Source organism: Mytilus galloprovincialis, chromosome 10 (genome assembly GCF_965363235.1).
Source record: "Mytilus galloprovincialis chromosome 10, xbMytGall1.hap1.1, whole genome shotgun sequence".
NCBI lineage: Eukaryota > Metazoa > Mollusca > Bivalvia > Mytilida > Mytilidae > Mytilus > Mytilus galloprovincialis.
The window spans coordinates 71,467,234-71,494,188 of NC_134847.1; the positions used below are offsets into that span (position 1 = coordinate 71,467,234).

Sequence of the window (26,955 nt, forward strand, 5' to 3'; positions counted from 1 at the left end):
TTTAGCTTCAAGTCTCCTACTTGTTAACATATATCATCATATATTTATTTCAACAAAATATTTTAATAAAAACATATCTTTTTCAGAACCGTTTCATATACATATAATACACGTTTTTGACACTACACCGGTAACCATTAATGTGCCATTAACAAATGACCATCGAATAAAAAATGATTAAATGTTTGTGTCAGCACATTTTGAATTTATAAGTTCTGCTGGTGGATAGTACTTTTTAATTACTGGTACACCATTAATACCAATATTGTTGACACTGCCCCTGTTACAGGATGGGCACACCGTCTTCTTGAAGTATCCATTTCCAATAGGTGATGTGTAATTAGCATCTTCTTCCTCAAACGATCGTTTATTAATGCCATTCCGACAGCACATAACTACGTCTTTACTGAGTCGTCTTTTTGTTGGTTTGATATAATTATAAGCGTATGCAGCTCTATTGTTTCTACTACCGCCATTTAGACAGCAACATAAGGTTTCTCTAAATGCCTGCCTGTAACGAACTGACATCACATTGTACAGCATAGGATTCACTGTTGACCCAACAAAGAATAGTACACCTACAAATACAAGTAAACATAGGATTCACTGTTGACCCAACAAAGATTAGGACACCTACAAATACAAGTAAACATAGGATTCACTGTTGACCCAACAAAGATTAGGACTCCTACAAATACAAGTAAACATAGGATTCACTGTTGACCCAACAAAGAACAGTACACCTACAAATACAAGTAAACATAAGATTCACTGTTGACCCAACAAAGATTAGGACTCCTACAAATACAAGTAAACAAATATGTCGGTCGAGCGAAATATAGTCTAATTTCATATAACTGACTATGCGATATATTCTTTGCTCATTGTTGAAGGCCGTACGGTGACCTATAGTTGTTAATTTCTGTGTCATTTTGGTCTCTTGTGGACTGTTGTAAAAGACAAATGGAAAAAAAAAATGTTTCCATAGTACACGGATGTCCCACTCGCACTATCATTTTCTGTGTTTAGTGGACCGAGAAATTGGGGTTAAACTCTAATTTGGCTTTCAAATTAGAAAGATCATATCACAGGGAACATGTGTACTAAGTTTCAAGTTGATTGGACTTCAACTTCATCAAAAACCACCTTGACCAAAAACTTTAACCTGAAAGCTGCACTTTCATTTTTTATATTCAGTGAACCGTGAAATTGGGGTCAAAACACTAATTTGGCATTAAAATTAGAAAGATCATATCATAGGCTAGGGCACATGTGTACTGAGTTTCAAGTTAATTGGATATCAACTATATAAAAAAACTACCTTGACCAAAAACTTCAACCTGAAGCGGGACGAACGGACGGACAGACGGACGGAAGGACAAACGGACGCACAGACCAGAAAACATAATGCCCCTCTACTACCGTAGGTGGGGCATAAAAACAAGTAGACCGGAATGGATCAAAGTTGCAATTAGATTATATAGTATCATAATTATGCAGATTTCAAGCTTTTAAACGGAGTTGTTTTATTGAATTTCCTTTATTATAAATATAATTTTATTGTATTAACTTACTTTCCTGGCAATCTTTATATTTCAAATTTCAAATATTAAACAAGGAGCTTTTCTATCTAACGATCGTTATTACAAGCTGTTAAAAACAGATAGTAAGTTTAACACTTTGGTGAAATGCTTAAAAAGAAATGAATGAGTTATCTTTATTTTTCATATGTTGTTGATGAATATGCTATATAGATTTTTTTACTGCTTGGAGACAAAATATTATGGGAAAAAAGGAAAAAAATCATTCAAAGGAGTACTTATTGTCGGCCTGGTATCTTTTATGACATTTTAAAACAGAAATTATAAATATTGAAATTTCAAAATGTAAACTAGAGAGTTGATTCAAATGCCTCACATGTGCACGTGATGATAAGTAAAATATTCGTGGGGAAACGTTTAGAAATAAATCGGGACAATGTTATGCAAGATTAATGAACGGAATTTTCATTTGTCATACACTTATTGTGAAAAAAAAACATTCAGACAATGACAACTCAAGATTGATTACTTCGTAAACACCTTCATGACACCCCTATAATAAAAGTATGCAATCACAATAGAAAGTGCTGTAAAAATTGTGTTGTTGAAAATAAGATAGTAATGTTAAATACTTCGAGATATGTCTAAACGTAATACAATATTCATAACAAACAAACAAAAATTCTTAAAGTAATTCAATACTAATAACAAAATAGTCGCAATATTTGTTTACCTCTGTCATGTCTGTTTTGACATATTGTTCTTTAAATGATGACAGATTTCAGTTTTTCAGAGAAGTTCGTCTAGCACGTGTGTAGAGTCATTTTATTTTTTTTTATGAATAAATATTATATCTATTTAACTATTGTTTCGTATTTTTGATCAATTACAAGTCAATTATTTCTTTTGATAAAGTTTAAGGTACTTGATATATACAATGTTAATCAGTCACCAAATTTCTGTCCATATTGTTTATGTGTTGAAACTAAGGTTGCTATCCCTTCAGGCGAAGTTGGCCTGATCTTGTTAGATTATTTGTTATCAAATATTGATTTCGATTGTTCTCAAACGTTTGAAATTGATTTCTCTAATAAAACTTGGTGCAAAAAAAATAGGAACGTGTGTGAAACACGATGTCGGGAACCGCGAAATGTAAAATATCAATAATACCCAACTGCAAGGAATTTACAAATGGAAAGTCCTTCATAAAATGGCAAAATCAAAAGTCCAAACACATCTAACGAACGGAATGAAAAACAACTGTCATATTCCTGATTTGGAAAATCGTTGATTAAACTTTCACTTGTAAGATAGTCTCATTGAATTCCATTATCTGATTATATTGACAACAGTGTGTTTTTCAATCAAACAGACATAATAGGTAAAAATGTAAAAATATTGGTGTATAGCAGTCAACGACAAAGGACAGAATACCTTTTTATTCAAATACTGAACATGTACATGTTATGATATTTTTAAAAAACACTCATGAGCAAACATTAAGAAATACATTGGGGTTATGAAAATAAACTCATTATCGCTACCAGGATTGAAATTTTGTATTTGCCTAAGAATCATGAACGGAATTATTATTTGACATACAAACCTTTGTGAAAAATACATTAAGACAATACCAACTCAAGATTGATTACTTTGTTAACACCTTGATGACACTTCTTTAATAAATTATGCAATTACAATAGAAATATAAATAAAAAAAATCAATTGAAAAGTAGGCTCATTTATTTTTGTAATTGTTTCATTTTTCTTTTTTCATTCAAGAATTATGCAACTTAGAATAAAACAATTTGAAATGTGTATGTCCAAATTAAAGATAGAGAACTTATCGTCTATACTTTATTTAAATTATTTTTATTCAAGTTTGAATCTTCAAAATTGGGATGGTTAAAGTTCCGGATGAAACTTCAAGAAATTGAAACAAATTAGATGACGTCATTGACTAAATAAAACAAATTTAGTTCTATATGGGCAATTTGTCACTTCTTATTCAATATTTATTTCCTGTTACTATTTATTGTCTGAACCGGTAGTAATTAATCATACTTTAATGGTAGCCAATGAACATGGGTATCTCTGCTAATAATATCATTATAAACTTGTTTTAGATGAATTGTTTACAATTATAGGTAACATAAAAACGTTAATAAGAAAAAGGTTCACTATTTGAATATTCAATTATAAAATTCCGCATTTCAAAATTAGTAGACATTCGTATTGTTACCCAAGATAGTTATCAAAGTTACCAGGCTTATAATTTGATACGCCAGACGCGCATTTCGTCTACATAAGACTCGTCAGTGACGCTCAGATCAAAGTTGTTAAAAAGCCAAACAAGTATAAAACTAAAGAGCAGTTTTGTCCATAATATAACCTAAGTATGTATTCATTTGATAGCTTGTTATATCACAATCGATTTCACTTTCATCACTATTTGCCATTTCTAGGGCACCAGTTGTTATTTGTTGAGAAAGCTGCAGTGATCGAAGAGAAATACCAACATTTGGTAATAGAACTGTCAATCTTAGTCAATCAAGATTGGCGTAGAACGAATCTGCCACGTGCGGATTTCGAACACACAACTTCGGTGTTCATAGGCCAGTTTTATATTATTTGTTAGTCTTGTATTATTTTTAATTTTAATTTTGGTTCATTCATATGTTTTGGAGTTTAGTATGGCGTCAATTGTCACTGAACTAGTACATATTTTTGTTTTATTTTTGTTTTCGGGGCCAGCGGAAGGACGCCTCTAGGCGAGGGGTTTTCTTGCTGTGTTGAAACCCAATTTGTTTTTTTTTTTAATCTTTGACAGGATTGTTGTCTCTCTGGCATTTCCTCACTTTCATACTCCATTTCATTAGTTTAACGTTAACTTCTAAGACCACTCACCCAACAAGGCCCAAATTTTACATTCCAAAGTTTTGTAAACGTGTAAAGAGTTACGAGGCAACTATCAGATTGCAAAAGAAAAAAAGTTAATAAGGGAATAGAATAAGGAAAGAGTTATAATAGAATTAACGGGACCAATTTTCTTGCACCAGATGCGCATTTCGACAATACATGTCTCTTCAGTGATACTCGTGGCCAAAATAATTGAAAGGTGACGTCAACTTACCTGATATATAGAAAAGGTAACGTTGTATTGTCTGATTTATTGGACTACTCCAGTCTGTTACATACACTGTCATAAGTCGCTGTGCGTGGAATGGTGCCCAACAAACAAAGAATGCTACAACAACTGCAACTGTAGGAATAAATAAATACACAATATTCAGCAGATGTGATTTACATTTCTAAATATGACAAGAGCCATTTTTGAGTTTCTATCATATTATTATGTCTGTTATTCCTGTTATCTAATACCGTAGTTTTATTCGAAATGAATTACAGAGGAGACTTGTGTTTGTTTCGAGGACTCTTTTATTTGATTCAATTTCCTGTGTCTTCTATTAAATGCTTTTTCATATTTGGTATTGTTTATTTTGTTTTGAATGTCTTTTTCTCTCGTTTCTGTCTTTTGATATTTAAAACCTCTATCTAAAAGTGACTACACATTTCCATGTTTATAAACACATATTAATATAGTTACAGATGAACCGTATGTATTAATATCAAGGGATAGTAATACTGTGATGGTATAATTTATATTTGCGCCATATTTGATGTGGATACTTGTTCTAGATTTTAATGAAACACTAAATCCGTCCATTGTAAGATTTAATAATACAAATAAGTTATCCTTTATAACAGGGAATGGAGTGCTTCGCAGTATCATTAATTTTGTCAATATGAAGCAAGAACTTTTGTAAGTTCATGAATACCAATAAGTAATGATATCCTTTATCTTCTGCTGTCGGGGACAAGTCACAAGGGAACCAATTAGAACTGATATGTGGTAAGTTTAACTTTAAAGATGGCGTGATGATTATTAGTTTAAAATCAGGGCTTCACACCGTTGTGCAAAACAATACTTGCTACAAGACGACACTTTTATATTTAAGAGTATTACCTAACATTCTTAATACAGCATTTATAGATGCAAGTTGGCTTCCCTTTGCATCATCCGATCCTGATCGATTCAAAGTTGTCTTTCTCAAGGCCAGGGCTATCATTATATACAATACTGTAATTATTGACATTGGAAGGGCAAAGAATAATATGGTTGACAACTGGAAAACAATTTTCATATTTGGTACCCATTGATGTGGAATGTTACATTGCAATGAATCCAACACCGGATGTCCATTATAGTCTGGAAGATAATAAAATGCTCGTGTATGTATCGGATAAGGCAGCGCACAGAAAAATGCGAAGATCCATATTGTTATTACAATTTTAATTGTTCTGGAGAGACTGGCAATTTTCTGGGCTTTCAATGGATAACAAATAGCAATATATCTCTCAACTGTAAACGCAGTTATTGTTAGGACTGAAGCATATGCTGTCATCTCGAACAAACAGCTTTTAAACAGACAAAATGGCTCTCCAAATCTCCATGGATACGATTCTACTACAGCATAAGCTTCCTGTGGCAACCCTGTAAAAAAGAAATAAAATAGAATCCGGTGTGAATAAAATGCAGATTACAGCTGTGCATCGATGCAACATCAGCCCAAGGACACACTTAACACAAGGCATTTAGAGGTCAGCAAAGTGTTACAGTCTTCAATATTAGATAATTGATTGCACAATGTCAAGTTATAAATCGTTTTACAGTTTAGGAAATTTTAGCATTAATTTGAAATAGGTCATCGAAGATGAGTAAAAACATTCCCTAATTGACAAACAAATTATTATTAATTTTTACATAAATTAAGTAATATATAAGAATGTCATCTTTACACATTTGTTGATTGCGTCCTATTTCCATATTGTAACGTTAAGACTAAGGCGGTCGTGTACCATGTGGAATCTTTTGATTCCATCAAGGTTTATTTTTGGTTTTATTTCTAGCCTTGCTATCTTCTTAAATTGACTCCATAAATTTGAAAATTGGCCAACATCTTAAATTTGCTAACTGATACAAAATGTCTGTGTCACAATTTCCTAGTAGCACATTTCGCAATCTTAGATCTTTAGAAATCAGAATAGTCCTCTTAACTATTGATAAGAAAGGGGATAGCCGGTCTTGCACCTTTCGAGTTTATTTGATTTCCTCAGGTTTTGCTTTAGTTTGTTACCTTGATTGTTTCCCCTTTAATAAACTTATAAAATTTGAACAATATTTAACTATCATTGTTTAAATTTCAACTTAAAGTAAACGGGGTATTCGAAAAAACAAATTGAGATATCTTATTTATCAAATACTAAACATCGTATATTTTTGGAATAAAAATATTTAAACATAAATAGCTTCTGTAAATACATATCTTTATGAAAAAAATGATCAAGCATTTTAATGTAACAACCGTGTTATTTTCAGATGATATAAATAAACTTATCATAGAAACTAGGATTGAAATTTTGTATTTGCTCCAGACGTGTGTTTCGTCTACAATAGACTAATCAGTGACGTTCAAAACAAAAGAAGTTAAAACACCAAATAATGAAGTTAAAAAGCATTGAGAGCCAAAAATTTCTTATATATAAAAAAGAAGATGTGGTATGATTGCCAATGAGACAACTGTTCACAAGAGACCAACATGACACAGACATTAATAACTTTAGGTCACCGTACGGCCTTCAACAATGAGCAAAGCCCATACCGCATAGTATATGAAATATATAGTTTTGACCAACACAGCTAAAGTAATATTTTCCTGAGGTAAAAAGAAAACACTTTGGAATTTCCAAAAAACAAAGTTTTGCAAACAGTTAAGCTATCATTTTGACCATATCAATGATATCATGGCAACAGAGAGGTGGTGATTACTGGGTTGGTGATACGATCGGGGAATAAAAATTCCACCAACAGAAAGTGAACGTGTTGCATAAAAGAAAGTGTAGGTAACACAGAAAGACATTAAAAAACTGAGGTATTATAAAAAAGTATGCCGGTATTGCTCCGGACAAGGTTGAACCTATATAATGATGTAACGCCAAATCGATGTTTTCTAACGGAATTCGCATCATTCTTGAGCTTCGATCTGGCTTAATATGAATAAAACCACAACTTTGAGGTATCAATGTTAATGAGACAGCAATTAACGACAAAATGACCAAACGACTCAAAAACGTATACTTCTTATATTCACATTTTGACATCTTATTGGAAATGATATTGCCATTTGTAACGCTTTGGTGACCATTGGTCAGAATCGATTGGCAATTGAACAGAACAAATTGAAACAAGGCCTGCAATTAACTACACCAGACGTTTACACAAAGTTCAATAGTACAAGTATCAAAACAGAAGGACACAATTCAGTACAAATTTCAAAAAAAAATCTTAACCAAAAATTTGTGCAAAAATAGGTGCAAAATCTTGCTATGGCAAAATATACAAGGGGTATAAAAAAATACCGGCGTTTTCTATCTTTTTTAACATTTAAACATCATTGATATTTCATGTCAGTGTTCTTGCTGTTTGAACCGTCGGAAAAGACATGTCCATCTGCAGATGCAACGACCAACTGGTTGTTAAATTTCATTTTTTTTTTGCTCATTCCATCTACACAGAAGCGTTAGAATAACCAAAAAAAAGCTACAAAGTAGCAGTGAACTGAAAACCAAAAGTTCAATAATTTGTGCGAATAGGACAATACAATATATATATGTGTCTTCGGGTATAACACTGTAGTATCTGGTTTCGTACTTTTTCTTTAATTACTTTTCATATAATTGTAGCTTATGAATACGTCCGTATAGTTTCACGAGGAATTATTATTTTTATTATTAATTGCTGTAAAGATCACAACCATATCAATTTGTCTTTTACACAGCATCATTAAACACAATCATAAACAATCTTTAAAAAAGATGAAGTACATAACCATGCTTAATTAAAATGATTTTATATTTTGCTAACATTTCTTGATCCAACCTTTCACAGGTTCGGTTATTGACAACATTGTCAGATCGATTCCAGCAACATGTGTTGATGTAAGGAAATATTACAAGTATGTAATTGCTCATTTCTTGTCCTGGTTTATCAATCTTTAGAAAATTAAATCCTGTCTGGATATTGACTTGTAAGCTATTACAGGGTAATAAATAGTTCAACATTTGTTTCATTATTGTATAACAGTTGATAAACCACAGCCTGGGGAGATATTACGTAAGGAAGACTATATGAGATCAACACAATTTGAATAAAATAACGTGAACAGTTTGCAGGTTTAAATATTTTGTACTCCAATAACTACCAATTTACCAAACTAGTAATCTTCAAATATAAGAGTATCGTAAAGTGGTCACCGATAAACGCACAAGCTCTTATACTTTATAACGGAGAAAGATTTTTTTTTGAAATGCAGCACAATCGATACCTCTCAACAAATGTCATTACAAATAAAAGTTTTTGACAGAAATATCTTTGATTGGAATCTTATTTGTTTGGTTTTAGTTTAAAATTACATTTGCTGTAATTGTTTTCTTCTTAAGCTTCATTTCTAAGGAATATCTACTTGTGTGTGCATTATATCATAACAGTAGAACATTTTAAAAGAGTGCCAACTTTAAGGTTCTTTGTAGTTTTGGATTTTTTTTATCAGATTTAAATTATTACCAAAAATGCATACAGAAATTTTATTTCTTACAACACGCGGACCCTATATTGTATGTCGAAAAATAACAAGCCGACTTATCATTATTTTAATGTTTTAAACAATCGTTATATTTAAGGAATGGACAGAAAATCAAAATATATCACCAGCTTCATTTACTATTATATACAGATGCTAGTAAGGCATTTGTGTCTTTATGAAGAAGGACAAATGTTGCAACTCTTTGTATCAGGTGATTATGTCCATTGTTGAGTTGTAACACCCTGTGACAAGTTTAACACATGTTGAGAATGAGAGCATACTGATTTTGAACTCTGCTATTCCCAAATAATTTAAAGCCTGATGACTATAATAATAACATTAAAGGTACCAATTTTCCTGCACCAGATGCACATTTCGACAATAATAACTTCTTTTACACAATATTCTGAATCTGGATCGACAAGTGATTGTTCTTATTCTTACATACCGCGGACTTTGAGAAGAAGTAGATAATGTAAATATTCGATTTTTTGTTTGATCCGAAAGGGAAAAAAAGACTGGAATTTTGTCATGTCGTACTGGTAGTAAGTTATATACATGCAAAGTTTTCAAACATATTTAAAACACTGAACAATACTTGCTACAGAAAATATCACAACGTTCAGATTTGTATGTAGTGTAGCACCATTATAATACTAGCTAATTTAAGATTTGCGTATCGTACTACAATGTGGAGCAGGATCAGCTCACCCTTCCGGAGCACCTGAGATCACCCCTAGTTTTTTGGTGGGGTTCGTGTTGTTTATTTTTTAGTTTTCTATGTTGTGTCGTGTGTGCAGTTGCTTGTTTGTCTCTTTCATTTTTAGCTATGGCGTTGTCAGTTTGTTTTAGATTTATGAGTTTGACTGTCCCTTTGGTATCTTTCGTCCCTCTTTCATTTGTATATCTCTACATGAAAACCTACTTGCTTTTTTTTTTCAATTAACGGATGCAAAACGATAAACATATATGAAGATACCTTGGACATTGACCTTTAAATGAAGACATAAACAGTACGTTTAAAACTCAATTTAATATTGACTGATTAATGAAATTTAGTATCCTAAAATAAATGTCAATTTATCCAAGTATGTTACCCTTGCCACATCTATACGATACTGTTTTATTTGTTGTATCAAATTTATTCCAATTAGTCATCAATTCAAACAGGAGGATATAGGAAAGACACAAAGAGAACCGGTAACAATTTACGTCTAATTGTATTACCAGTTGAAGTGTTAAAATTGAATAAATAGAGAGATTGTTCAATCGAATTTACTAGAAGACAGACAATTGCGTTAAGTTTCAAATAAATTTAATTTAAATAGCGTATTTTCCCTTCAGAAATTTTTCAAAATAAGAAGAAAACAATCATTGATATCATAATGAATCAAGATGTTAAATAAATAAATAAACATGTTCTTCTTGATCTTCTGTAAAGTAACTATGATCGAAGATGCTTATTCAAAGTTATCAAACCGTTATAATTCTTTATATATTTTGATGTAGAAACTCTACAATTATTTCAACATGGCGAATTTACAAGGCATTGTAAAGTTTTATTAAAATATTTGCGGTAAACGTAGAGAAAATCTAAAAAATATCTATACCAGTGTTTTAACCCCATCGTCACAACATAGTTATAGTAAATAAATAATACAAGATCAAACATTATCTCTCTGATGCTCCGTTCGCGAGTGGTGTCACCTAATTAGATAACATCAGTATGATTGAACTGTTACCAATAGGATATATTTGACCAACTTCGTAGAATTTAACAAATATCTCGTAGTCCATTTAAGGGAAAAAAAGTACTGTCTAAATGGTTTTACACTAGTCAATTTTATTTTTTTTTTGGCCTTTTACAGCTTGGTGTGAGCCAGGGCACCGTGTTGAAGACTATACTTTAACCTATAATGGTTTACTTTTACAAATTATGACTTGGATGGAGCGTTGTCTCATTGGCACTAATACCACAGCTTCTTATATCTATATTAAGTCAACTGTTAGCCCAATTCTTAAAGTTATACTGTTTGATTTTTTTCCTCAAATCTCAATCACGACAGGATCAACGGGTTTTGTTCCATGTTGAATTCAAGCAAAAGTTACAAGTAACACTAACCGTACAAATGAGTCAAAACGAGCATGTGCAGATTTTACTCGAAAACTTTTGGAAACCGGACATTACTTCACCAAATTAATTACTTAAAATGTGCAATCATTTTACTATAAAAACATCCATCACTTATTTAGCCTACGAAAGTATCATTAAATATTCAAGGCTGCAACCCTATTCTTTTCATATTTTCTACTTAGATCAAGAACAAATTGATAGCACAACCTATAATACTGGTAAATTAATATAAAACTCTAGTTCGCGGTTAGAGTTATATAATGGTTAATGGCATTAAAACAGTTCCGAAGACATTTAATGTAATGTGTTCAACACTGATATTACACTGATGAAAGTGACAAAAACACTTCATTCCAAAGAATACATTACAGGATGTAGTTTTCGTGATATATTACTTTTATATAGTTTTAAGTAAAACGGACAGGTTATATTATCTTCTATATTGGTCATTTCGGATCATTTCGATAGCAAAATTTGTCGAGTAAAACTACGGATTTCTAGTTGAAAATTATGGCAAATAGTGTTTTCAAAAATTCTCTTATAGGTTACACTTTGTAAATACAGCTGTTTCTCAAAACACGCCTCTTTTGGGGAGATCTTGAATAGGTATAGAAAATTAGTTTTGTTTACATACTCTTTCCCAGCTATGCTTACCTGTGTTCCATCTCAGAGAGACATAACTTGGGAATGTTACCAGTACATTTACATGTGCATATTGTTTACACTGAGATCTGTGGTAACTTTTCATTCGAGGTTGGGGAGGTAAGAAAATTAGTTTTAGTTTAAACTCTGAGAAGTTCAGGGCACATGAACGTTGAAAATATGCCGCACAACCCTATATTGTGACCTTTGAAAAAAGATGTGGCGCAAATGAACTTTCAATTCTAGGATAAGATTTTTTTCAAAACTTCATAGTAAAAGTGGTACAGTTTGAGCCGTAAAAGGAGTTCCTATGGGGAAATGCATTGTCAATATTTACAGAAATGCAACCTATAAAGTTACATTAAAATGGTTTTTTTTAAACATTTTAATATCAAGACTTTAAAAGTCTATATTTCGATTCAATTACATGTGTCCAAACAAAATCTGTGACTTCTTTAATTTGATTTAATTGATTTAAGTAACATTTGTTTTTCACATAAATTACTATACTATCATTTGATTTTGAACAAGTTTTTCAAAGTGGTCATAGATTAATCGAACCTTTACACACGGTAGTTATTTGAATACATATTACTTTCAAATTGACTGTGAATAACTTGACACTACTATTGTAAATTGTGTCATCCACCTACACTGTTTATACAACAATATGAAGATATGGTTTGATTGCCAATGAGACGGCTTTCAACAAGAGACCAAATGACATAGATATTAACAATTATAGGTCATCATAAGCAAAACCAATCCCGCATAGTCATCTACAAATGGGTCAAAAATGACAAATGTAAAACTCTTCTAACGAGAAAACTGATTAATGTACAAAATAATGAACGAAAAAAAAATTTCAGACTATTCTCCGACTTACTGTGGGAAGTTACTAGCATTCACAATATCTTAAGGCAACAGATGTTTTATCTCAAGAATCGATTCAGAATATGAATATTAAAGTAATAAACAATAACTGATGGAACTGCCTAAACTCAAAAAGGTCGGATGTGTTTGTATGGTAATCGCCTCCGTTTGGCTTGAATCCTCCATCTCCATGCAAATTAATACTCAGTATAAGTAAAAAAAACAAAGTTTGAATCCTGGCGAGGAACGAAAATTGGATACCGCAAATTTACAGAATTTAACATTGTTGTGCTTATATTTATAGTACATGTAGGTATGAATAAAAAAAATCATACATACTTAAATTAGGTGGTGTATACTAAAATTTTCTATCCGTAAATGCAAAATCAAAATGCATATTAAATGGTTCTGTATTGTTTGTTTCCTAGCATTGTGTTAAACAATTATATCAAGCGTACCTTTTTAATTGTCTCTTGAAAGCCCACATAATCTGTGTTTTAGGTCACCATAAGCTCTGTGTGTGTTACATTTTAATGTTGTGTCGTTGTTCTCCTCTAATATTTAATGCGTTTCCCTCAGTTTTGGTTTGTTACCCCGATTTTGTTTTTTGTCCATAGATTTATGAGTTTTGAACAGCGGTATACTACTGTTGCTTTTATTTAGGAAATTAAATGGTCAATGTCAAAGTCATCAAAATCGAATTTGACCTTAATTTTAGTATTCATGACGTTGTGTTCACACTTTTATAGAGTGGTACTTTAATAATCATCCAGAAACCAAAGAAATATCAATGTTTGGGAAATCCTTAGCGCATAACTCTTGAACAGTCAATGTTATTACTATCAAAATTGAACTTGACCTTTATTGTATGATCATGTGTTCTAAGTTCAAAAGATTTGGTACTGTGGTACTTTTATAATCATTCTAAAACATAAGAAAACTAAGCATAAAGGAATTTAATGGGCATAATACTTGAACGAAAAATGTCAAAACCACAAATTAATATTGTATTGGATGGTACATAGCATTGTATTCAAGTTCCATTTTAAGGTACGAAAAAGGGGGCATAAGTCTTGGACGATATAGGTCTGCATCATCAAACTTGTATTTTATCGTCAATAACGTTGTTTTAAAGAAAGTTTTATTAGGCCATTCTTGTCTTTTTAAATTCAAAAAAATAAAAAAGTATTATAAATATATCAAATAAACTTATTCAGAAGGTATTTTTCTATCGCCGATTTAAAATTTTGTCACATAAATTTGCTTTAGTGCTTCTTGCATTTCGTGTAAATATCGTTTATAATGTTGTGCGCTTGACGCGCATTCTGTATGCATAAGACTCATGACAGGTACTGCAATCATACAGTGGGAAGGCTAAATTAAAAAATTATATGCGGAGTAGTACAGTTTTAAAACCCAAAAGTTGTGCCAAAACGGATAAGCCATTCTGTACCTAGGTGATAGAAAGTTTGATAATCAAACATTAAATATACAGTATATATACAAAACATTAATAAATTAATATGATATGTCAACGTGTTGACTTCAGAGATGGTGATACCCTCTGTGACATCAACGTTGTAACTGTGAAAACCCATCAAAGATGTCAGTCTTATCATTTCGAATGCCAGACGCGTAAATTTTGTCATTTATATCTATATGAGAACCCAAAATGATGTGTTGAAACACATTTAAATATTCAGAAGTTGGTAAGTGTTAACAAATCTTTTATGGTCATCCCTTGGTTGATAATATATTTCCTCGATCCAAAACTTTGTAATAAGCTAAAATAACAAAAATTACGAATTACGGAGGAAATTTCAAAAAATAAACTAACTTATCAAATGGCAAAATCAAGAACTGCAACACATTTAACTTATAGAAAACAACTTTCACAGCTGATTTGACAATACATTAGATACAGTTATTTCCTTATGTAGAAAATAGTAGTTCAAACCTGGTTTTTCTAGCTGCTAAATCTCTGACTTGTATGGGAATTGTAAAGAATGCAATTATATTATCAACAATGTGTGAGCAAAACAGACATAATAGGTAAAAATGTCATTAAAAACACAGTAGTCAACATTGTGTTATAATCTTAATTAATATAAAAACAAACAGTTATGTCAACAAAGAAAATCAAGATGGAATAAATGCACTCTCTAGACAAAGCACATATGCAAAACTAAAGACAAGAATTCACAAAAAATAGCGCAATAACCCAATGTTGGCATGTAAAAATAGCGACCTACGTGTAAGGAATATTACTAAAAATGGACTATACAGAAAAGGTTAAATATATACAACGACAAAAAATAGAAAACTGTAACATGTATTTATGACTATAAACAATGTCAGTACCTAGAATCTTTACTTCAAAACCATCATGCACTATTTTTAAGTTCTTACAGAATATTTATCAACAATGTGTTGGTTCTACCTGGTGACCTTTGTAGAAAAAGGACGACATATTCCTGATTTGTCAACTCTCTGCACCGACACTTATGGTGTTTTGTAAAGTCTGAGTAGCAGCTGCAAGTTCTTGAATACCTGATTGAGTTGGCCAATGTATATATCATGTATTGGTAAGTTGATATACTGCTCATAAGAATTAAACTCGTCTCGTTTCTCATAGATTCAAGAAATGAGATGACTCGAGATACAAGTCTATAAAAATATTCAGGAAGTTGTGTCTGTTTTTTCCTCAATTTCTAGTTCTAGGGAAATTAAGATGGAACCAAATCAGGTATGTTTGGATTGTTATAGAAAAGAACATCAATAACATATCTGAATGTAAAATGAAATTATCTGCCTTCTTTGATCTTCTGGTTTTTGACAAGTGTTTAAACAAAGTCCGGTTCATATGAAAGTGAGAAGAGCCCGACAGAGAGAGACGCACAGTTCGTTCTCATAAGAATACCGACAACTTTTTCGAAATAGAATCAATAGACGACGCAAAAATATGAACATACGAATGCTTATAAGGAGGCAAATACATTGTGAACTTTTTTTATATATTTAAGCTTTATATAGTTAAAAGAGTCGGACACTCCAGGTCTTGTTACAAACACGTTACCTATAATACCCTCCATGCAAATCCATACAAAGTGTTTGTAAAAAATAACTACCATATATACTAAAATAAGTGTTGTACAGGGAAACTTTAAAATGGTAAATTCAAAACCGAAATTCATATTAAATACATCCTGTTTTAGATTTTTTTCCACTACATTGAGTTATAAACTTAATAGATTGACAAACGTACCGATTTTCTTGTCTTTCTGAGACCCACACGATCTTTATATAACGAAGTTAATGATACAATGTCAAAATCGAACTTGACCTTTATATTATGATCCATGAAATGTGTTCACATTTTCAAAGATTTGGTCAATTGGTACTTTAATTATCATAAAGAAGCCGAATAAATACAATGTGTGAACAATCCTTAGTGCATTACTCTTGAACAGTCAATGCCATTACCATCAAAATTGAATTTGACCTTTATTGTATGATCCTTTGTTCCATGTTCAAACGAATTGGTTTAAACCTTACGAACCCAAACATAAATGGTAATTAAGAGGCATAATTCTCGAACTGTTAATGTCAAAACCAAAAAAATCTAATCATTACAGCGTGTTAAAGGCAAACAAAAAACCAACACTTTGGTATTTTCGTAATTCTTTTTACGGTACGTAATTGGCATAACACGAAAGGACGAGATGTTTTTGAAATAATCCTGGTTCGACAACTTTCTGCTCCGACACTGATGACGTTTTATAAGGTCCGAGTGTCAGGTGAATACTGATTCAGGATGGCAATGTATATATCAGGTGTAGGTAAGTTGGTATATTGCTAATAAGGTGGGGGAAATTTATAATGTTAAAACAAAAATCGTCTTCTTTATATCTGTTTACAAAACTTTGAATTTTTCGAAAAACTAAGGATGTTCTTACCCTAGGAGTAGATTACCTTAGCAGTATTTGGCACAACTTTTTGGATTTTTGGGTCCTCAATGCTCTTCAACGTTGTATTTGTTTGGCTTTTTAACTATTTTGATCTGAGCGTCACTGATGAGTCTTATGTAGACGAAACGCGCGTCTGGCGTATAAAATTATAATCCTGGTACTTTTGATAACTAATTATAATAGATTCTGGAAATGAGATGACCTCTGATATCAGATTCGAGTCATAAGTCTACAAATGAGGCGGAAGAGACATGTCAGTGGTTTTTATAATATCTAGTTCTGGGGGAAATATTAATGGAACGCACTCAGAAAAGTTTAGATTGCTACTTCGAAAGAGAATTATCATTATATCTGAATTTAAAATTACTAAGTAAAATAATCTTGCTTCTATAAACTTTTGGTTTTGACAAGTGTCTGAACAGACCCCGACTTATATGAAAATTAGAAGACCTCTACAAGAAAATGCGTACAGTATGTTCTCTCATGAATGTCGACAGTTTGTTTGAAATAAAATCAATAGATGACGTAGAATAATGGACATACGAAAGATTATATGGAGGCAGATACGCTGTTAACTATTTAATATTTTTAGGAATATGACAGCTGTTTGTCCGATGGGTGATAACGTTTAATTTTGTCCGTTTTTCATGGACTTCCCCTTTTACATTTTCAAGCTCGGAACCTTTGTTATATATTTTGAGATACTCCTATCAAGTAGTATACTATATTTGGTGTAAACAATGATTGTTTGATGTACTTATTCGTCTTGGCTTCATTTTCATGATTCATTTGTTGACGTTCTGCTTTTAATATAGATTAGTGTTGCAGATGCAATATAACATAATTAAACAACAAATATGAGTATATAATGATTGCAATGTACATCCATTCATTTGACGTGCTGGTTGTTTTTAATTGTTCTTTAGTTGAAGTTAAGTTTACGTGATAAATAATTTCATTATATACTTTAAACAATAGGGATTGTTATCAAAGGTACCCAGATTGTAATTCAATACGCCAGACGCGCGTACGTCTACATAAAACGCATCAGTGACGCTCGGATCAAATAGTTATAAAGCCAAACAAGTAAAAAGTTTAAGAGCATTGAGGAACCAAAATACCAAAACATTGTGGCAAATACAGCTAAGGTAATCTATTCCTGGGATATGAACATCCTTAGTTTTTCAAAAAATTCAAAATTTTGTAACAGGAAATTTATAAAATGACCATATAATTAATATATCTGTTCATTTTTATGTACTTTATATTATTAATATCCTGCATGACCCGTTGACAAAATAATACTGAAACTTAACCATCTGATTACTGAATATAAAAACAAATGGATATGGTGGGATTGTCAATATCCACCTAAGTTTAAATGAAGTGAATATAGGCAAGTACAGTACAACCGTCAATAATGATAACCCCCATACCTTAAAGTCGGTTATAGAAGCCCCCAAAATGAATGATTCACTTAACTACACAAATAAAATTGGGAATGGAAATGGGGAATGTGCCAAAGAGACAACAACCCGACTATAGAGCAGACAACAGCAGAAGGTCACCAACAGGTCTTCAATGTAACGAGAAATTCTCGCACCCGGAGGCGTCCTTCAGCTGGCCCCTAAACAAATATATACTGGTTCAGTGATAATGAACACCATACTTAACTCCAAATTGTACACAAGGAACTAAACGTTAAAATAATACAAGACTAACCAAGGCCAGAGGCTTCTGACTTGGGACAGACGCAAAAATGCGGCGGGGTTAAACATGTTTGTGAGATCTCAACCCTCCCCCTATACCTCTAGCCAATGCAGAAAAGTAAACGCATAACAATACGCACATTAAAATTCAGTTCAAGAGAAGTCCGAGTCTAATGTCAGAAGATGTAACCAAAGAAAATAAACAAAATGACAATAATACATAAATAACATCAGACTACTAGCAGTTAACTGACATGCCAGCTCCGGACTTCAATTTAACTGATTGAAAAATTATGTCTTCATCATATGAATATCAGGCAAATCCTCCCCGTGAGGGGTTTAGTATCATACCATCATAACATATACGAGAAGAACATTATCCGTGTAATGCCAACAACTGGCTTATTAATAATAAATGTGTTTAGTTCCGATGCAAAGACCCTATAAGTGAATCAATATTAACGCCAAAATATGCAATCTTTAATGACCTGACAACAGTATCGTAACTATATCCCTTCTTAATAAGTCTATTTAAAGGTTTTGTTAGCTTCTGAGGTGAATAATGACATTTTTGTGCTGTATAAAGAATATTTCCATAAAATACCTGAACGTATAAGAAGTCTGCATGTTGAGCTATATTTACGAATGGTGTCCTTATACCGATGATAAAAATTAGTAAATGTTTTGACTAGTTTGTGATATCGAAATCCCTGGTGTAATAATTTTTCAGTAATACATAAATTTCTCTCGTTAAAATCTTAAACATTGTTATAAAACTTACTTAATGTAAAACGAAACATGATGGCGTAGATGTAGGCAACCATATGTCACCGTACCACCTGCATCGGTGAGCAGAACCGAACCCATTCGTATAGTTAAATATGAAAGGCGTCGACATGAAAAGATGTGAAACTATTCAGCGAGAGAAACAACTGCTGGCTGTATGTTCAGTAACAGTAAAAGAAAAACAAATAGAAATGAATAGACAATAGCCACAGACAACTGAACCACAGGCTCCTGATCATGACTTGGAACAACCACTTAAAGAATGTCGTTAAGCATGTTTGGGAAATACAACTATTCCTTAGCCTTGAACAGTTGGATATAAAAAGGAGCAATAAAAGTACTATTTACATATGTTGCGTATAAGATGTAAGTTTGTACAAATTATAATTTGTGCAGGGTTTTTGTACAAGTTATAAGTTTTTTTACACCTACCTTCTTGCAACAGGTGATACAGGTACATCTTATAAAATGTACCAGTGTAACGTTTAAAATTCAAAAAAAAATATACTTCAACCTTACATTTACTGCTATTCTCCTTGTCTTTAAACTGGAAATGAGGATACCTGAATGGTTTAAATTATAATTTTATTTTTTTTTTCCTTATACCATATTCATATCCATACAAAATCATTGTGTGGTCTTATAATGTTTTGTGTATCAATGCTCAGTATTAGACTGTAAAATGAAGTTGTGAAAATATGACAGAAATTTGTGAAGCAATTGACTGTGTGCTTGCATCATCCATTTTTGTTCAGAAGGTCATGAAACACTGATAACTTGTACAATAAAACTGTACACATTATAATTATAGCAACATTAAAACTTGTACACTAACATATACATTGAAAGATGCATTGCAATAATGACTTTTTTTTTGTAATGCATATCTATAATAGTTAGCAAAGGTACCAGGCTTATAATTTTATACTACAGACTCGCGTTTCGTTTACAAAAGACTCACCAGTGACGCTCAGATCAAAATAATTAGAAAGCAAAACAAGTATAAAATTAAAGAGCATTGCGGATCAAAAATTCTAAAACGTTGTGCCAAATACAGCTAAGGTAATAACATTTGGCATTTCTCACGTTAAAAAAAGCATAAAAAGCACAAAAACTTGAACATTTCTTTTATTAAGAACTTGCATGATTGTTTTCATCATATTATAATTCGAGGAACAAATCTGTTTGATTCAGATTTATAAGACAATTGGAATCAAAATTGTAAAGAAATTAGTTTAAATTACATTTCAACACTTTGAAAATATGTCGTGCATTACGTCAAATACATAAACAAAAAACGGATGAGATATTCTAGATTCGGACATTTAAATTGTGCATTTGTGATAACAATTACTTCATGTGCACGACACAAGAATAGTAATATTTGAAAACAAGTAAATTGATTATCAATAATCTTGAACCATTTGCAACATCAAAAACATAGTGCAGCTGTATCTGAAGAAATATTAAACATTTTGGAGAACTCTCTGAAAAGAAGTATTTGAAGAAATGAATAAACTAAACAAACAGCATTTTATAAAAAGTGAAACTTATGATGCAGTTTTCTTTTCACCAAATGCATACGTATATGGTTTATTTTACAATGGAAGGGTTCTGTCTTATCTAAGTAAACCGTTAAATTAAAAAAAAGTCTATATGTATAAATAAAAACTATTTATGTCGGAATATAGTTAACTGGACTAGTGAGACCATAGAAAAGTTGACCAGCATACATAATAGTTACAATATTAACAGAATCTGTCCACTACAACAGTTATGAATCATTAGACCTAAGTGTTAACATCAAATGTTTTTTGTATAATTTTCAGTCCATTAAAACTCTGACTTGAAGGATACTTGAAGGACAACATGATATTTCGGAAACCTTATAACATAATTTGTTATTTTGAAATCCGAGTTCTGTATGTAATCAATCGCACTTTCGAAGGTTTTTTGTACCTAATCTAAACTTAATTTGGTAGTTAACTGTCAGAAAAGATCGTGTTTAATTTGATTCAATTGGATTTAAAATAAAATCTTAATACGGTTTCACTAAGCTTGACAAAGCAATATTGGTTTTGAATTACCACCTTTCAGCGACAGTGATCGTTCCAAAGAACTCTGAAAACATCCCGATGTCCAGTTTTGATAGCAAATTTTATCATAAGTATTGATGTAAAATCCAAATCGAAATTTTCGCATACAGAGCATAATATGCTACAATGTCCACATCATTCTAGTATAAATTGCTGTCCATTTTTTTATGTATCAAACAATTCAAACAATAGTTTTTTGGGGTGTGATTTATTCATAGACGGGAGATATTGTTTCCGATCTTTAAAACTTTTTATAATAAGACTTTATGGATTAAGAAATGTTTTACTTCGAACTGGTTGAATATTTTTTGTATAATATAAAATGTGCAATACTATTCTACATATCTTGATATCAACCAAACATTTTAATGGATCATCTGTAATACTGGTCACTGAAACCAAGAATTGCTCCACAATAGCAACTTAATTTATACTTACCAAATATAAGCGTTAAAACATCTGATATTGCAAGACTGAAGAGGTAGTAGTTTGTTGTCGTCTGCATGTAATTATTTTTCACGATTACAATACAGGTACAAATATTCCCCACAATTCCTGATATGAAGATCAAAGAATAAACAATCAACAATGTAATTTCAACTGGTAAGTCATGTCGCCGAGGTCCAAAATTTAATAACAATAAATCTTCAATTGAAATATTTGCACTCTGATTCATAGAACTATTGAAACTATTTTCGGCCATTGTCATTTTTATTCCTTAAAATATTTCCAAATATCAAAGATCAATTTTCAAAAATGTCCTCTCGTATCAAATTGCTGCTTCACGTCAAATGTTTCGGTAATCCATCATCATTAAAGAAGAATGACGTCTTGAAAACACTTCATGAGTATCTAAAAGAGCAAGAAGTTAAAAATGAAGCTATATGATCGATAGTAAATATTTTATGAAGCCGTTTTAACGCCAATACATTGCTGTACAAAATTAAGTATCAAGTTTAGTGACTATGCTGGAAATTAAAAAGCGCGAAAAGTCAATTGGAAATGTTATATATATGCTAATTGACAGACTATTCAATTAAACTTTCAAGAAAAACAAAGCATTGACAATATTTAATTAAGATGCGCGGTTGACATGATGCTTGATGGAGGAATACTAATAGCATTTGCAAGATAAACAATGTATTTGTTTCGAAATCCTCAACAATGATTATAAGAGATGTCGTCATTGTTGGTGTACATTTATCTTTGATGCATGTATTACAAGTTTTATTCTTTTTTTTTGCAATAACCATAAATATACATGCAGCATGAAAACCGTTTCTCTCGATCGATGTTTAAAATACAATTGGCAGCATATCTATCAAAATTTAATAATTAATACGCATTTACCCATATTTTTCTCTTTTAAATTTGATAGCAAAAACGAATATGTAAACCAAATTTTAAAACTTAAAGAATGTATGAGAAACTTACCGATACTGACATCGTGATCTGCTTTACGAAACCTAAACATATTAAAGCAAATTTAACAGACCAGATGTTGCATGATCGCGTATCAGATTTAGTAAGTAAGCTACACAATGGTTCCAATTAACAAATGTTCGTGCAATTCCTAAACTTTCGGAACAATATTTCCTTATATTAATGAAAGTTCCTGTAGTCGTCCTTGGACTTATTCGTATCAATATTCATCTGTAATGTACTGTAAATATGGCATAAATGTAGATTATGGATCAAGATTATTAAGTTTGATTTGCCGACTCCCTAAAATGCGTTGATGTATTTGACTTTTTCTTTCTGAGTGGTCATTTATCTGAAATTATTAATCAATTGATTATAACGGTTCATGAATGGTCAGTTATTGGAATTGTAGATCATTTGATTTTGAGTCAATTACGCCTGAATCAATTGGTAACGTATGACTGAAATTCATAGGACGTAAACAATTAGCGCCGAACGTACCGTTTATAAAATATGCCAACGCTGATTTGCCTTTTTGTCTGTCAACTAGACTTAAGGTATCATTAAACTATAAAGATTAATTGTAAGAAAGTTGAATAGGAATATGTTTTCATTACTTTTTTACGTTTATAAGCCTAATATGTCTATCCCCTTTCGTGAAAAGACATTTTAATAAATGGAAACATATTATAGGACAGCGAAAAATCCTTAGGTGTCATACCCGTCTCTGAAGAGCTTTAATGAATAGTTGATTGGTTCCATGTTGTCGGTGTCAAAACAGTAGGCCATAAAACATAATTCAATTTGAAGAAAAAGTTCTATGAATTCATATCCTAGCTATAGAAAAAGTTCCGTGAGATCATATTCTAGGATAATAGCTTATCAAACAAAATGAAAAATATTTGTGTTAGAAGCTAAATAAAAGAAGATGTGGTATGATTGCCAATGAGACAACTCTTCTTAAGAGATTAAATGACACAAAAATTCATGTCACTTTTAAATATATCCTTATGAGTTCCGTTATTAAACCAAAATAACAAGATTTGTTTTGTGACTCGGATTTGCTTCTGCTCAATCTATGTATGGCTTTTGAACAGCGGTTTACTATTGTTACCATGTAATACAGTCAATTTGATTATAAAAAATAAAACTGAGTACAATTATACTTGATTGATTGATTGGTTGATTGGGCAATTGGCTGTGAATTTTCGGGAAAGTAGTGTACTTGTATAGTTTTTACGTTCCCTTGAGTAATTATTTTTTATTGATAAATGAATAGGATAATCAATTCTTGACACTTCAAAGTAGAAATATCATTCTATTACGTCATATATATGATGAAATTAACATATTTCACTTAAACATATGGCAAAATTAGAAGTGAGTCAAAGACTTAGATAAAAAAAGATTTTTAGTATTACCCAATTTTACAACTTTGTATAACATAAATTTAAGGTGTTTTGTACAAAAACATTTTGTGTGGTAAGGTCTTAAATTATATCAAAATATAAATGAAAAAAACTCAAATTATAACAAAGGTACCAGGCTTATAAATATGAATAACTCATGCTTTTGCAAACAGTAAATTTATGAAAATTACCATATTATTGCCCAAATAATTCCCGACTACTGGGCTGGTGATACCCACGGTGACGAAACGTCCACCTGCAGTTGCATCGACCCTGTGGTGTTAATAGTTATCAAAGGTACCAGGCTTATAATTTAATACGCCAGACGCGCGTTTCGCCTACATAAGACTCATCAGTGACGCCCAGATAAAAATAGTTAGAAAGCAAAACAAGTGCAAAGTTGATGAACATTGATGACTCAAAATTCCAAAAAGTTGTACCAAAAACGGAAAATAATTAGTTTTTCGCAAAATTCATACTTTTGCAAACAGTCAATTTATCAAAATGACCATATAATTATATTCATATCAATACCGAAATGCTGAATAAGACAACCAAAAGTGTTGACATAAAATTATGGTCATCCCATAAGTTTTCTGTCAACCAGTAGTAAAACCCTCGAGTCAGGACTCCCGTTTGGCTGTGCAGGTGTATACATAGACAGCAGTATGCGGTCAGAATTGAGACGTAAAATTTAAAGCCTTGTGTGAATAAAACATTTTTGAGAACACTCGAAATAACTCTCTGAGTGGTCAGACGGTAACGTTTCGGGAGGTTTGATTTTTGTTCCGATACCACATACACTTATCTAAAATCGGTAGTCTAAATCCCAAGCACTTTCATTCCGGTCGACCCATTAATTGCAGAACCAACGTATTGTATAAAATAATTATTTGTTTCAGAAAATGCATGACATATTTTGAACTGAACGTAAAGCAAACGGCATGCCATTCATATGTATATATATATATATTAAGACATATATTTGTAACACATTTAGCAGCCTTAAATGTTTATCGTTAAAACCATATAAGTTATGCATCATAGTACAAAAAAGTTCTTTCTGGAAATATTACTAGAGTGATGCAGTGGTACACTGTCTTATGCTTTCCTTAATTCTTTTATATTTTATTTTTACGTGAATTTAAAAAAAAAGAGAACCCGTTCTGTTTAGGAAGATAGTAGTTATCTCCAGTTTTCGCCTATGCAAATGTCTTGTTAGAATTTCTGATAAATTTTGTGGAAAGAATATCAAATCCATCATCTTTTCTTTTCAATAACTACATTATCAAGATCTTAATACGACCAGTGAACTTTAGTTTAATGAATAAAAACAAAAAATCTCGAATGAATATTGACATTTTGTGATTGATTTCTTTTCAAATATAACCAAAATTATCTTAAGTTACCTCATAAACAGGAAATTAGGACAATTACAGCTTCAGTTTGGTAGACAGGGACTACAATCATCTCTACAGATAACATATCTAATACTGTAAAATAGAAAGTCGTTCACACCAAGCTTCAACTGTTTCTAAAATTACACACAGGAAGGCAGGATGCTCTCCTACAGTATGTTTGACAAATTCATAATATTGTTGTGGAAAACAATTGGAGATATAGCACAATTATTTTAATTAGAATCATTCGAATCGACGATGATTCTACTGTGATAGAGTTCCTACAAACGGTCAAGGTACTAAATTTAGCATGTTGAATTTTGGATTTAAATGAATGTGAGGGGAAGTTATGGTATCCTTGCAAAACGTAATCTTGGTCTACCGACATTTTAAGTGAAACACGTTTATTATTTAAAGAACGAATAAAATGTAAACAGAATAACACAATTAGCAATTATTGTACAGTACAACACACTAATCACAACAACTGACTCCGATGAAACAATGACGTTCAAATAAAGTTAGACAGACACAAGAAGTATGGTACAAAAGTTAAAAAAGCTTGGTGTTCAAAATTTCGTCAATCTTTTAATTCACCCTTTTAGTCCTTAATTTAAAAACACCACAACACCTGTATGTTGACGTTGGCACTGCTATCAAACCTGTGTTGATTGCCTCATAGTTGTGATGATATAAATACAGTCGAGTTTAAAGATGAGAGTGAGTAGTATGGAGAGGATTGGGGCACGAGTATTTGTTATTTCTTCCAATGATACACATAAACAAGAAGAAAAAAAGAAGGGTGTTCCTTCTGTTTTAGTAAACATGTTCACATTTATATTAACGGCAATCAAAACAATATTTTATCTGAACATATTTAAATAATATGATAAACCAAAACTGAAGTTATTTTATAAACAATGCATTTTTTTTTTAATTTTGATTACATTCTAAGACAAAAGATGGGTTGTCACATTTCTGTTCCAAGTGTTTGTGTTATCATACTTGACTGGGTTTTAAAAGAAATATTGTAATGATGTAGTATTATTTTTATTTGTAGTCTGAGTGATTTGATATTATCTAAACGAAAATTACAATGTCATTTCAAGTAAATAAATTTGTTTAAACTCATGTTCAAAAATGTCTAACGTAATCAAAATGGAATTGATAATAAATTCGAGACTAGTTTAACATCTCAAACCAGCATGCTACAATCATACACTTATTCATACCTCATATTCTTAAGGCAGTTCGCTTCTCAGTTTCAAAATA

At 31.6% G+C, this 26,955-nt stretch overlaps 1 protein-coding gene across 1 annotated transcript; it reads right to left on the reverse strand.

The window, feature by feature from the left end:
- Window positions 1-133: 133 nt before the first annotated feature.
- On the reverse strand, window positions 134-23,084 carry LOC143049317 (pyrokinin-1 receptor-like). Its single transcript, XM_076222991.1, has 5 exons — window positions 22,887-23,084; window positions 21,891-22,304; window positions 5,569-6,096; window positions 4,675-4,803; window positions 134-578 (listed from the first exon to the last, which is right to left on the reverse strand). The coding sequence occupies exons 2-5, from the start codon at window positions 22,159-22,161 to the stop codon at window positions 178-180; spliced, it is 1,329 nt and encodes a 442-aa protein (XP_076079106.1). The 5' UTR covers window positions 22,162-22,304; window positions 22,887-23,084; the 3' UTR covers window positions 134-177.
- Between the last annotated feature and the right edge of the window lie 3,871 nt (window positions 23,085-26,955).

Excerpts from the sequence above, each read along its gene's own strand:
- LOC143049317 (XM_076222991.1), bottom strand. The coding sequence starts at position 22,161 with ATGACAATGGCCGAAAATAGTTTCAATAGTTCTATGAATCAGAGTGCA. Across the intron at positions 4,804-5,568 it reads TGCTGTATTAAGAATGTTAG|TTGCAGTTGTTGTAGCATTC; the intron begins GTAATACTCTTA and ends TTATTCCTACAG. Across the intron at positions 579-4,674 it reads TTACCTTTTCTATATATCAG|GTGTACTATTCTTTGTTGGG; the intron begins GTAAGTTGACGT and ends TTGTATTTGTAG.